Source organism: Lissotriton vulgaris, chromosome 3_1 (assembly GCF_964263255.1).
Source record: "Lissotriton vulgaris chromosome 3_1, aLisVul1.2, whole genome shotgun sequence".
In the NCBI taxonomy this organism is placed as follows: Eukaryota; Metazoa; Chordata; class Amphibia; order Caudata; family Salamandridae; genus Lissotriton; species Lissotriton vulgaris.
The window spans coordinates 115,898,629-115,913,706 of NC_141689.1; the positions used below are offsets into that span (position 1 = coordinate 115,898,629).

At 46.3% G+C, this 15,078-nt stretch overlaps 1 protein-coding gene across 5 annotated transcripts in view; it reads right to left on the reverse strand.

Moving 5' to 3' along the window:
• LOC147726050 (disintegrin and metalloproteinase domain-containing protein 33-like) overlaps positions 1–15,078 on the reverse strand; it is a 396,812-nt gene that overhangs the window by 183,528 nt on the left and 198,206 nt on the right. For 3 of the 5 annotated variants that reach the window (XM_086960167.1, XM_086960170.1, XM_086960165.1), the window contains exon 3: positions 7,570–7,649. In XM_086960167.1, coding sequence (XP_086816293.1) covers positions 7,570–7,649 — 80 coding nt within the window. The remainder of the gene's footprint in view (positions 1–7,569; positions 7,650–15,078) is intronic. The other 2 variants (XM_086960169.1, XM_086960168.1) reach the window with 1 other exon arrangement.

Here is a 15,078-nt window from a genome sequence, read left to right on the forward strand (position 1 = left end):
CATTGTTGACCTGTTTACATCCATCTGAGAACTGTCAGCGGACCTCCTGGACCTTATCGAGTTCCAGTGATAATACAGCTCTGGTGTATCTTGTCCCCCCCTTGTGTCAAAAAATTCCCTGTTGGACTGCATCTGTTTTGTGCCCTGAAGAAGGTGACGGCTAGGTTGCTAGCCTTTCACCGAAACGCGCGTCAGCCCTGAGCTTGACAGAAGTTACATAGTGTTATTAATGAAACAACACTATAAAGTTTCCTTAAATTGAAACCTATCACTATATGCATATGATCCGTGCAGCTACATAGGGATTTTTGATTTATTAATTATCCCATAAATTCTCGCTAATGCTATACTGAGTTACTTGATCCCTGACCTGGGTTCCAGCCAAATAATTTTGACACCCTCTGATGTCCTCCTCAAATTTTCCTCAAATCCTGACATCTGTCGCTCTTGTTTTGCGACCCTTTTAATTGTATGATTGCGATAAAGTTAGTAATATGAATGGATTCATGGTGTGCCTGATATTTTAGATTGTGCTTCGATGAAAGTTGTTTTAAAGTCTTTTTTGGTTCATCTTTTCCGACGGGGGAAGGTGTGTTTATTCATTGTAATCATATATTTTTGTGCACTTCTTGATGATTGCTCTGGTTGGAATATGTATACATGCCTCTAAGTATTGTCCATATGCATATTTTACTACATATTCAAAGGGAAATAGAGTCTTATCCTTTTGTTATTGGATCCTACTTATAAAAAGAGTTCTTGGCTTTAATAAATTATTGTTTTGTCCCCATTGTTTATCCATTCTTGCTGTATGCACCTAAGTGTTTTATTGACCATGCCACATGTTGTGTTATTTTGTTTTCCCCAGCTAAGTTACCCATCTTAGACTATATAGAGATGCTCATATTCATTGTAGGCAGGTGACACTGGGCTCCTTCCTACCCAGAAGATTGTTGCTGTTGTGTTCAACCAATAGGAACAGGCAACGTTATTCTGCAGCAGGACCCCACAGCGCCTTGAGACACTCATGGGTGAAGCAGCCACGTTGTGCAAAATCCTGATTGAATGACTACATGCCAAAGAGATGTTCTTAAAAAAACCTCAAAACAATATTTAAAAATGTAGACTACCTGTAGTCTAAGCAAAGCCATACTTCTACGTTACAGAAACTACAAGCACGCAAGGTGTGCACTGTGCACGTAATGATGGCAATTCATGAGTAATGAGCAGAAATGACACACAAACTGGTACATAAGTCCTGTGTTGGTCTGTAGGTTTATGTGTGACAGTCTTTCTATAATTAGTGGGTGAGGAGGGGAGTTTTTTTGTTCGACGGGGTTCAAATCCCAGCGATTCACCTCGAAGCGCCCTGCTGGTCCTAGCAATTGCATCTGCCGGTAAAAGCCATAGACATCATTCTTACCAAGCACCACAGGCGGGGAGTCATATCTCTATTGAACACCTCGGGAGCTGCACGCGGGAGGCTCTGCATTTTTTTCTTTAAGAGGCAGCGTTATTATAAAGATTGAAAAGACTGAAGCAATCTCTCAAGAGTTTTAGCGCGCCTGATTTTAAATCAAATTATAACATCATTACTGAATCGTGATAATCACAACGTTGTACCGCGTGCAAGCAAGATAAGAAGGATTTTAAGATTTATATATATGGATATTTCTACTCTGGCAAGAAGTAATACCCTACGTTCGTGCATATGACACCGAGAGAGAAAAAATAGGTTTATCTGCGATAAGGTCTATGCAAATACCTTTAGCAGCTGAAAACACGACTTGATCTGAGAGGAGGGAGGTGTTTATCCCCTACCTTGAAGGCAGACCTTCTTTTAAAGTTATCTGGGGAAGACAGCTAATATTTTCCTGAAGAAGACGGCTGTATGATTAATGTCCGTCGAAACGCGTTGAAAATTGGGGGAGAAGTTCAACATATATTGATTAAGGAGTATTCTTACTGGTGCTGAATATACCTTTTTTGTACCTCCCTTTCAAGCTTTAGGAATTAATTGGATGAACTTGTGTATATGATTTGTTCCCATGTATATTGTCTGTTTTCCCTTGTTTTATACACTTTCTTAATGTGTTTTTAATCTACTTTTTAATTACAATAATAAACTGTGCATATTGAATTTATTTGTCTTTTCAGAATCTGGTTAATTAGTGCATTGCTCTGATTATTGTATGTATGTTTGAGGAATTGATTTGCAGTTTGTATATATAAGCTTATTTGTCTGTGCTAATGTGCCCAAAGGGAATTTCTCTTTTTTGACATTGTCAATAGTTGGTACCCCATCCCTTTGGGAGAGGGTCCCTCTCTCTTTTATGAGAGATATCTCAAAATCCAACAGAGAGGCAGGAGCACAACCTCTGGTACTACAAAACCTAAAAACCGTCCTCTTTATGAGCCAACATCCATGCTGGCAGGGATTTAAGTGGGTCGGGTCCCTCTGGGTCTCAGACCCGGTAGTAACTAGAAACGGACATTGATACAGTTCCTTGTCGGGCCCTACATCCTTGTCTGTCATGTCCTTTAGGATAGTATTGTCATGTATACCCCATTTTAGATACATTGTCCCATCCATACGACAATAATGATTCTAAACAGGTGACCTTTTACCTAGTAGCTTGCTCTTGTCTCTTCCACACCAGGCTCTCTGTACTCTATCATGATCTCTGTACCTAATGTGCATGAACATGTCCTCAGGCACAGTATAATAATTCTGTATAAGGGTCACCACTTTTTTCATCGTTAGCCAACAGCCAGCTGTGCATGATCGCACTTGTTTGGGAAAACATTCATGATTGTTTCCAAAACATTTATGGTTGTTTTCAAAACATATCGATTCTAGAAGAAACCCTGGAGTGACCACTCTGGTATAAAAGACCCTTCTTCCACTCTCAAATTAGAGGAGATTTCCTTCCAAGTTGAAACGGGGTCCTGCATGCTGAATCTTCGACACGCAGCAGTCTGACATCCCTTGCGGGGGGTCATCCTCGAAGCAAGAGACTGGGTCCTGTGTTCTCAAACATCAGGTGAGGGGGCTGGTTCTTCTCTAGGGGAGTCTTAGCTACAGACACGCATATACATACTACATACCCATATCTAGGCAAGGTACATTTAGGCAAATTACTTAGGGCATGCATTTTAGGAATATGCAAAGGCTACTGTTTTTATCAGAGCTGCTTATGTTCATTTTAATAGCACTGTGGTAGGAATGTATCTACTATTTACTATATTGGTAATAGCAATCCCTTTCATATGATTCTGTCTCCTTGTTGCAGCACATATGTTTTACACAAGATTACCGTTGGACCAATAAATACTTATTGAAACGTCCTAATTGCCATCTTGTGTATGTTCTGAGAAAAGTACTGTGCTGTTTTGAACGATCCCTGAGGAATCAGGGTTGTCATGTTCAGTGGTTGCCAGAGACTACCTATACCACTGTAGAATAGAGGGGGTGGTAGTGGCACTGTAGAGCTAGCTGGTCTAACAGCTGATATATCCTGTGGGGATGTCCAGAAGCACTCGGGACACCAATGTTTCTAGGAACTACACTACATGGCACCACCAACTTTGGTTTGGTTCTTATATTAACAGTAAAAAACTGAGTAGTTCAGTCATGCTTTCTCAGAAAGCCCTACTCACACTTTTCAGAGACATATGAAGTGGGAAAGGAGATCCGCCTCAGCTGAGCAGATATTCTATGCGTATTGGCTGAAGTTTTAAAAGGTTGTAAGGATAAAAGGTTCCCCACATTGTGCAAAACCCTAGCTCTTAACTTTTTCTCTTTTCCTTTAAGAATGACTGACCCTGTGAGTAGCTTGGGGAGGAAGAATTTGCAAACGCTCTTAACATCACAGAGAATTGCAGATATGCAGTCATTATAAAGCAGTGTTAGAACAAGGCGTACCCACAACAGGAGACTGTGTAACCTTTGTGATTGAAGCACACTAGGTCACTAGGTGTTCGGATCAGAGGTATTATATTCCTGGGTTCAGTTCCCACCTACAGATCTGGTGACTAAATTGTTCCACACATACATTGTTGTTGAACCACCGGAAGAATACATTCCATACGAAGACATTGAAGTCCTGTAAACTTACCAGCAACACAAAATCTGGTTTAAAGGCGCCTCCCACACACAACATCTGTTGTGAGACTCGGTCCTCTCAGCATAGAAGGAGCAACCTGGCCGGTCTTAGCGACATACACTCCGTATCCCGAGATAGATACTCTACCAGTGGATGAAGTCAGTACTATATATAAAGAAATAGTCAGGTTATACAGACACATTGTCCAGTTTGTCATGCAAACATTGACAGTCCAACCTGCGAGAAACGCTTCAGGTGGAGAAGTGTGGCTCAATGGTTAGAGCAGCAGACCCTGATACAGAGGTCTAGCCCGGGACCAGGGTTCACTTCCCCGCCTCGGCGGGTCTTGGGCTCAAAATTCCACAGACCTGATAATTCTCGCCTTGGTGCCTATTCTAATCATAGAGTCCCACTCTGCAACTATGGGCAATAGCTTGCTTAATCTCCACAACAGCCCCCACAACGCTAAGGATGCCTGGCCTCCACCCTGGGGGTGCCCAGGAGTGGATGCCTCACAGGGAAAGCCAGGACAGGTTCCACAGCGGTATTCGTACAAGCGCCTTGAGACCCTTGCGGGTGAGTAGTGCGCTATACAAGTATCAATTTTTTTAATTTACAGCTGGTCCACATCGGCAACACCTACAATGAACCCACAGACAATACCTTCCAAACTGGAGCAAATTCCATTCTGGATTGCACAAAAACTAGCACAGCTAGAAGCAGCATTTCCCCATACGGGTCAGCAGGAAAAACATAGAATGCTAACCATTTGTTTGCCAATGGGGATGGTTCCCTCCATCGAGGATTGTACCACTTTGGTTATCAATCTTTGCTGCCGTCTATGTCAGAGTACTTTGTACCCCTTCCTTAGCAGTTGTTCCTGATGTATTGAAACAGATACAAAACGAGTACGGGGCAGGACGTGACCTGGGCTTGGGGGATGAAACTGACGGGTAATTTTGCCCAAGTCTCTGCAATCGTTGTGAGCAACATAGAGGGGGAGGCAGCAGCAGTGGCCATACACAGCCGCCTAAGGGAAATATCTCCTATCAATAGGGAGCGAGAATTACTAGAAACGTATGCTGCATTAGGTAGACATGATTTGGGAACCAAAGCTTGGAAGCCACAAATAGCGAGTAGTCCTGACAAGGACAACTCGAAGCAAGCATCCAATTCTTCTAAAAAGAGGTGGGATAACAAACAATCCAAAAATAACAACATAGAAATGAATATACAATCAAGGGGTGGGTCTCCCCAACGGGAGTCTCTAAAAGAGGTACAACCTGAAGAATTGTGATAACATTAGGAAACCTGACACTGATAGACGTTCCTTTAGTTCCTTCCAGGGTTCATCAAAAAACTCAGAGAGGAAAGGGTGATCAGAAGAAAAGACTGAAGATCAACCAAAGAAAAAAAAGGGAAACACATCAAAATTCAGATTATATTATCAAACAGGAAGAGCAACCTAAAACAAAACCTCAATTCAAAAAGAAGAAAGTAGCTGGCTTAAAATTTAGAATTGCCCAGGTTACTGAGGACTCAGCTTCTGAACGGGGAATGGGCTCTGCCGATGCTAGACAGCGCGGCAGAAGTAACAATAGCTTGCCAGAACCTGAAGAATTTTCTGGTGGCAGCGGTATTGAATGAACACATCACGGTGGAAACACCTGATACAAGAGTTAGTATCCCACATAGACTTTAGAAATTACACTCCAAATAGAAGAGGACATCTCAAGGAAAGTCTCTTTTGGGAGAACTTGACATATGGATATGCGATAATGCTAGTAGAAAAAGATTGACCACCTGAGTTTGTGATGGATTGCCCAAAAGGGGAAACCGTCATTTTGTCTGCTTTCTCCGACCTTGTTCCAGAATCTCTGAAACATTCATACGAGCAGGAGTTGGCGCTGGCGCTAGCTCCGGCATTATACTGCAACCATGTATGGTGGGGCTTGGAGCCTACCCACTATGAAAACCCATTAAAATCTACTCTAAATCCAAAGGGACAGAACCCTATAAAAAATGATGCACAAAGACAGGTCAAAGAAATCTAAGACCAACTTGAATACCAAGGTGTGATTGAGACTTGCACCTCCCCGATGAACAATCCTTTGTTTCCAGTAATGAAACCTGACAACTCATACAATCTAGTTTTAGATTGCAGACATTTAAATACATGCACATGACCGTTTGCAGTTCAAAATGCACACTGTGCCGCATTAAAGAGTAACATTGTGTGGAAAAAATACAAAACCATAATAGATACCTCTAATGTATTCTTCTGCCAAAATATAGCTCCAGATAGCAGATATTGGACAGCCTTTTCTGCCCGCGGCACTCAGCGCCACTTCGGTAATTTGCCCCAAGGGTATAAGAAGTGCCTGGGGCACACTTGTTTATGAGAGATATTGTATACAAGGGGCTTAGAGCCCACCCATTCCTTAACATATTTTGGCTTCATTGAAGATCTTATTTGCTGACTTTTCATTGCCAATGCATGCCGGCTGTACTTCCTCTTCTGTCGGATGGCGCATGGACAGAGTACTGATTGCTTCAGCTTGATTGCTGTCCATTCGATGGTCAGGCTGTGATTAAAGTACTACTTTTATTTTTCTTCCCTATTCTCCTTGTTGAACCTCGTTCCATTTGTAGCTATGTTTTACTATGTAATACACGCTTCAAAGATGCCTTTTTCTCCTTTGAAATGAAAGTTTATTGGAACAACAGATGTTATCTGCTTTTATTGTGACAACAGATGTTATCTGCTTTCAAATGTATATTCACTCTGGGCCCGATTCACAGAACTAACTTAAGACAAAATCCCAAACTTGCTACTTTTGGTATTCACAGAAGTTAGGATTTTGTCATAAATTTGTCTTAAGACAGACTTAAGACAGACTTAAGACAAAATCCTGACTTAAGTTTGTCTTAAGACAAACTTAAGACAAAATCCTAACTTCTGTGAATATCAAAAGTAGTACGTTTAGGATTTTGTCTTAAGTTAGTTCTGCGAATCGGGCCCTAAGACATGCACGTGTGTACAATTGCTTTCTTTATGTGATAAGATTTTTTTACCAAATGTTATTTTCTTCTTTTGTTCATGCTTTACAGCATTGGCATTGCCAAGGTTGGCAATTATTTGTAACCATGCAGTATTCAGTGTTGCTGCTGTGGAGCATGGCTGAAAATAATAATAAATAAAGGGCCAAGATGCATCCAGTGCTAATGCGCTGGCTGCGTGATAGCGCTTTGTAAAATGTGCTTTAGCCACACTGCAAAGCATCAGCGCTGCTGTACAGCATGGCTACAAAGCATTGCGGAAGCCAGTAACTCTCACAGGCAAAACCTATTGGCTTTTCCAAAGCTTGTTACCCCAGGCCTGAACTAGGAAGTGACAAAACAGACAAAAAGGTCACTTATTATTAATAAAAAGGCGGTCTCCCGGTACCCCCGGGGTACTCACTGGTTTCTCTCCACCACCAACACGAGCGGTCTGCCTTCGGCGGTGACGGCGATCTCGCCCCGGGCCGGGCTCTCCACCTGCTGGAAAAAAACAGAAAAAGAAGAATTAATAACTAGCACAAGACCAGTCACTGGACAGAAAACATGTGCCTTAATTTATCAAATGCATAAACACAGCACAAACACCCTGGTGTCCATGAACGCACTTCAAGTGCACGTCATACAGAGGGCGCACTTATAGGAAGAAGCCAACTGGGCTTTAGAGATACTGAGAGCACAGGCGTAGATATAAGTAGTGCAGCAGGTGCAGGGGCACCATGGCCCAGGTGTTTAAAGAGGCACTTCACCCCAATTAAAGATGTTTTTTACTACAGCCCAGGAGATGGCGGGCAGTTTTTCTGTGCTAGTATTTGGACCACTGGCATCGTTGCTACACTTTGAGCGTGATATTTGTTACGAGGGCGGTGGCTCTGAAAGCAGGGAAGGGGGGAGTCAGCCAGTCTAACCCTCACACATGCCCCCCTCTGCCCCCTGGTGCTCGGCCTTTCAGCTTCACCATCTTGTTGGCATTGCAATCATTGACCCTTTAGATTACACCATCTGTGCCTCTTATATTTATCATGCAATAAAGCTGAAGAGATGGAGCCCAGAAAAAAAGGGACCATCCCCCACGCATCAAAACAGATGTTGTCCTCTGTAAAGGCAGGAAAATGTGTGATCCTCGTCAAGCTTCATTAATGTTGGTGATGTTGGCAGCTGGTGCAACAGACCGCATCTGAATTTATACAGTATTATTACATAGTAGCAACTCCAAATGTTTTATTTTGAAATACAATTTTTATGATTTTATGCTTTTATGGTACCCAATGGTGTAGTCAGAAAATGAAATGACCCCCAACTTTGAAACAAAAGCTGTGATGACTCAAAGCAAGTGAAGCAAGAGAGCCGGCCCACCTTAGAAGAACTCCCCTTGTCTCTTCCATCCAAGAATCTTTCAATACATCCTTTCACTCATCCATCCACCCGCTGATATACATTATTTCATCTTTACATCCTTACATGTACTCATGTTTTCATCCATCAATCAATCTTTCCCTGTTCCATCAATCCATCCACACTGTCATCCTTCCATACATCCATTCACTGTGCCATTCACTGATCCATCCATCCAATGTGCCATTCACTGATCCATCCATCCAATGTGCCATCCACTGATCCATCCATCCACTGATCCATCTATCAACTGTGCCATCCACTGATCCATCTATCAACTGTGCCATCCACTGATCCATTCATCCACTGTGCCATCCACTGATCCATCCATCCACTGATTCATCCATCCACTGATCCATCCATCCACTGTGCCATCCACTGATCCATCCATCCACTGTGCCATCCACTGATCCATCCATCCACTGATCCATCCATCCACTGTACCATCCACTGATCCATCCACCCACTGATCCATCCATCCACTGATCCATCCATCCACTGTGCCATCCACTGATCCATCCATCCACTGTGCCATCCACTGATTCATCCATCAACTGATTCATCCATCCACTGTGCCATCCACCCATCCACTGATCCATCCATCCATTGATCCATCCACCCACTGATCCATCCATCCACTGATCCATCCATCCACTGTGCCATCCACTGATCCATCCATCCACTGTGCCATCCACCCATCCACTGATCCATCATTCCATTGATCCATCCATCCACTGATCCATCCATCCGCTGTGCCATCCATCCACTGTGGCATCCAGTCTTCCATCCATCCATCCATCCATCCACTGTGCCATGCATCCATCCATGCATCAATCCATGCATTCATCCATCTCTTAACTCTGTCAACCTTTCATCTGTCCATCTACCTATTCATCCATCTCTTTACTCTACCATACTGTCACTTGATCCTTCACCTATACATCCCTTTACTCTGCCATCCTTTCACATGTCCATTCATCTATCCAGCCACTCATTCGTCCCTTTATTCTGCCATCATTTCACCTATTCAGTGATCCATTAATTTGTCAATCCATTCATCCCTTTACTCTGCCATTCACCTGTCTAGTCACTCATCCATCCATTCATCCATCCATCCATCCTTCCACCCTTTTATTCTATCATCCTTTCATCTGTTAAATGATCCATTAATTCATCCATCCATCCCTTTATTCTGCCATCCTTTCACCTGGTCACTGATTTGACTTGTCCACCCACCTATACTCACTTACTCATCCATCTGTCTATCCATCCATCCACCCATTCTTTCATGCATACATCTACTCATTATTTCACCTTTCGATCCACCCATCCATCCATTCATTCTTTCACCCATCCATCCATTCTGTTATCCTTTCACCTGTCAATCCACCTAGCCATTCACTCATTCTTTTACCCATTCATCCATTCACCCACCCCTTTACTCTGACATCCTTTCACCTGTCTATCTACCTATCCATTCACTCATCCTTTCAACATTCATTCATCGACCCCAAAATGAATCCACCACCTCAGCTATACATCCGTCCCTCTAGTATTACTTCCTTCTTTCTATTTATTCATCTTTCGGTCTTCCCTGCTAAGTATGAGTTGTGTCTGTGGAGCTGCGGACGGAAGAGGCCCGTGAAGAGCCCACCCCTGTAGCTGCCAAAGCAGGGGGGGGCGGGGGGGGGGGGGGGGGGGTCAGGACGCCCCTGATGGTACCTGACATAGCTCACTGCACAGGTGCACTCGAGGCCGCAGATACCCAAACACGGGTCAGACACTGCGGCAGGCAGATCTACTCTCCACAGTGGACGCCGCTCCGACATCCAAACACACCCTGTGGATGACACGTCTGTGGTCCAGATTTAAGAACCCTTCACAAACGTGAGGCAAGTCTGACTTAAAATGTTAGGTTGAGAGTTACTTTCCAACAGAAATCCTGATGTGCGGTGAAAAGTTGCATAAAGTAAGGCAAAGTAGCCCTCTGGCGCGTCACCCCATGGGTCCTTATCTACTCGCATTGGGAGACAGGGATTGGCACCCACAGCCTCCGCCCCCTGAAGGCAGGTGCATTGGGGAGCGAGGTTTAAAAGTCTCCAGATGTTACCCTCTTGGTAGGTGTGCTGCACTGTACAGCTCACTTCGGGTGCGGAAAAGTATCGCAGGTATTTACCATATCAGGCAGATCTTGGTGCTTAAACACGAACGTCTGCATGTTATTCCCCAGAAACTAATATTAGGTGCTATTGATTACATGCCATAAACTACACCGCTTCCCAGCTGACCTCCCACCCACGGATACAGCGCTCACCTCCTCCTGCGCCGCTGTGACCGCCTGGACTCGAGCCAACACGGTCGCTCCCCCACGCCTCCAGACCTCCTAGCATAGCGCCTACTCTCGAAGCGCTTCCCCTGCTTTCAGCCACTGCAAGATCTGAGATCGAGACCAGACGCTTGGTATCGTTACATTCTATCGATTTGATTTATCATTGTGAGCCCCCTCTGCCGGTTTCAACAAATTACTCCGCAATATCACATTTAACTGAGCAGTTTATCAGCGCGACTTCTGTTTACCATTTAGAAAGCCTGCGCTTGCCGTGATTGTTTATTTTGCATCTCTGTTATCAGCCCAGCCTAAGTTTCGTTTTTGGGTTCCCCGACCACCATCTTGTGTTGTGCTTCCCTGACCCCGCCTACCCGCCCCGCTACCGCCTCTCAGCTGACCTCCCACCCACGGATACAGCGCTCACCTCCTCCTGCGCCGCTGTGACCGCCTGGACTCGAGCCAATACGGTCGCTCCCCCACGCCTCCAGACCTCCTAGCATAGCGCCTACTCTCGAAGAGCTTCCCCTGCTTTCAGCCACTGCAAGATCTGAGATCGAGACCAGACGCTTGGTATCGTTACATTCTATCGATTTGATTTATCATTGTGAGCCCCCTCTGCCGGTTTCAACAAATTACTCCGCAATATCACATTTAACTGAGCAGTTTGTCAGCGCGACTTCTGTTTACCATTTAGAAAGCCTGCGCTTGCCGTGATTGTTTATTTTGCATCTCTGTTATCAGCCCAGCCTAACTTTCGTTTTTGGGTGCCCCGACCACCATCTTGTGTTGTGCTTCCCTGACCCCGCCTACCTGCCCCGCTACCGCCTCCCAGCTGACCTCCCACGCTCCGCCCCCTCCACTATCCATTTAAGAATGATGACCCAACGCGCAGCGGTCTCGCGCAGTGGTCGGGCCGAAGGTGCGCCAAAGGTAAGCCCGTCTACGCCCGTCCGCGCCTGGACCGCGCCCAGCGCCAGACCCCCTGGTCCCCGCACCACCCACCCCTCCCGCTTTACATACAACGCCTCCACCCTCCTAGCACTAAACCCCGGCCGACTCCCCAACTGCGCCCAAGCCGCACCTGGACACACCCATGGACCCTTCACATGCAACTCCTGCAAGTATGACGGCACCAAGACCAACTCCACATCCACAAACACCAAACAGAGATCCGACACTAACCACCTAAAATGCATCCTGCTCAACACCCGCTCAGGCCACAGACACGCCATCGACCTATGGAATCTACTAGACACCATTTCTCCGGACGTCGCCTTCCTAACAGAAACCTGGATGAACGCCTCTTCAGCTCCGGACATCACCATAGCCATCCCGGAAGGCTACAAGATCATCCGAAAGGACCGCACTAACCAAACAGGAGGAGGCATCGCCATCGTCCATAGGAACTCCATCCGCATCTCAACCAGCTCTGACGACAACCTCGCTAGCGCCGAACACCTTCACTTCCAGATCCACACCGACCCCAAGACCTCACTCAGAGGCACATTCCTCTACAGGCCACCAGGACCCCGTGCACAATTCAGTGAAGACATCACTGACTTCATCACCCCACACGCCCTCCCCTCCGAGGACTACATTCTACTGGGAGACCTCAATTTTCACCTGGAAAAGAGCAACGACAGCAACACCATCACCCTTCTGAACAATCTCGCCAACCTCGGACTCAAACAACTAGTTAACACCCCCACCCACAATGCAGGACACACACTCGACCCTATCTTCACCTCCAGCAAACACATCTTCAGTCACACTTCAGTTCTCCATTGGACGGGCCACAGCTGCGTTCACTTTGTCTACAAAAAGACCACAACCCACAACCATCCTCAACCTACTCTGCAAAGAAACTGGAACAAAATCACCATCGACCAGATCTCCTCATCGCTTCTTCAAAACCCCCCTGCCCACTCATCGAACGCCAACCAAGCAGCCATTAACCTCACTCAATGGCTAACCAACAGCGCCGACAACCTAGCACCTTTGAAAAAACGTCAAATCAAACTAGGCAGCAAAAACGCCCCCTGGTTCAACGATGATCTTAAGAAATCCAAGAAACTCTGTCGCTCCCTTGAGAAAGCCTGGAAAAAAGACCCAAACACCAGCACCAGAGACGCCTTCAAAAACGCCACCCGCATACACCACCAACTGATCCGAACTGCCAAGAAAGCTGCATTCAAAGACCGACTAGACAACAACGCCCACAACAGCAAGGAACTATTCAACATCGTCAAAGAGTTTACCAACCCCACTGCCAACTCCAACGACATCACTCCCTCTCAAACCCTTTGCGACTCCCTAGCTTCGTTCTTCCACGACAAAATCGCAGACATCCACAACAGCTTCGACAACCAACCCGGATACCAACCCACCCAACCTTCTACCGTACCTTCACCCCCCTTGAACATCCTTAATGACTGGAACCCAATCTCCACTGAGGACACCATCCGCCTGATGAACTCCATCCACTCAGGATCCCCCACAGACCCATGTCCTCATCACATCTTCAACAAAGCAGACTCCATCATAGCACCCTATCTCCAAGACGTCATCAATTGCTCCTTCAAATCCGCCACCTTCCCGGAAAGCTGGAAACACGCCGAACTCAGCGCCCTCCTGAAAAAACCCACAGCTGATCCCACCGAACTCAAAAACTACCGCCCCATTTCGCTCCTACCATTCCGGGCCAAAGTCATCGAGAAAGCAATCAACAACCAGCTTGCCGCCTTCCTCGAAGCCAACAAATCCCTCGACTCATCACAGTCCGGCTTCCGAGCCAAACACAGCACTGAGACCGCCCTCATCGCAGCAACAGATGACATTCGAACACTACTGGACAATGGAGACACAGTCGCCCTCATCCTCCTTGACCTCTCCGCAGCCTTCGACACAGTCTGCCACAGCACCCTTTTACAACGCCTCAACAACATCGGAATCCAAGGAAAAGCACTGGACTGGATCACCTCGTTCCTCGCCGGAAGAACTCAGAGAGTCCGCCTTCCACCGTTCAAGTCGGAGGCCACCGAAGTCATCTGCGGCGTGCCACAAGGCTCTTCACTCATCCCCACCCTCTTCAACGTATACATGAGCCCCCTTGCGGCCATCGCACGCCAACACAACCTCAACATCATCTCCTACGCTGATGACACTCAGCTGATCCTCTCCCTCACCAAAGACCCAAACACCGCTAAAACCAACCTACATGAAGGAATGAAAGAAGTAGCCGAGTGGATGAAGCACAGCCGTCTTAAACTGAACTCAGACAAAACAGAAGTCCTCATCTTAGGTACTTCCCCTTCCGCCTGGGACGATTCTTGGTGGCCAGCTGCCCTAGGAAAAGCACCCATTCCAACGGACCACGCACGGAACCTGGGCGTCATCCTGGACTCCTCTCTCTCGATGACCAGACAAGTCAACGCAGTTTCTTCATCTTGCTTCAACATCCTCCGCATGCTCAAAAAAACATTTCGCTGGATCCCCACCAAAACTAGAAAAACGGTCACCCACGCACTAGTTACAAGCCGCCTGGACTACGGAAACACCCTATACGCCGGTACCACTGCTAAACTTCAGAGAAAACTCCAACGCATCCAAAACGCATCAGCCAGACTCATACTAGACATCCCGCGTAAAGACCACATTTCCGGTCACCTAAAAGACCTCCACTGGCTCCCTGTCAATAAGAGGATAAAGTTCCGCCTCCTCACTCATGCACACAAAGCACTCTACGAACTTGGACCAGAATGCCTCAACACGCGATTATCCTTCTACTCCCCCTCCCTCCAGCTACGTTCCTCCAACCAAGCCCTCGCTGCGGTTCCACGCATCAACAAATCCACCATGGGGGGAAGATCCTTCTCCTACCTAGCGGCTAAAACATGGAACTCCCTTACCATTCACCTCCGCCTCACTCAAAACCACCCAGCCTTCAGAAAGCAGCTTAAAACCTGGATTTTCGACAAATAATTCCCCACCCTTCCTCAAGCGCCTTGAGACCCTCTGGGTATGTAGTGCGCTATATAAATTATTTGACTTTGACAAGCACCCAGGCTCGTATTCGCCCCTATGGATAGTAAGGGCAGGCCCAGGCCTAGCAGCCTGATGGCAGCCGAGTCACGCCTCGAGGTCGCTGGCGGGAGTGAGGCCTCCTCCACAGTCAGCTGACCCTTCCAA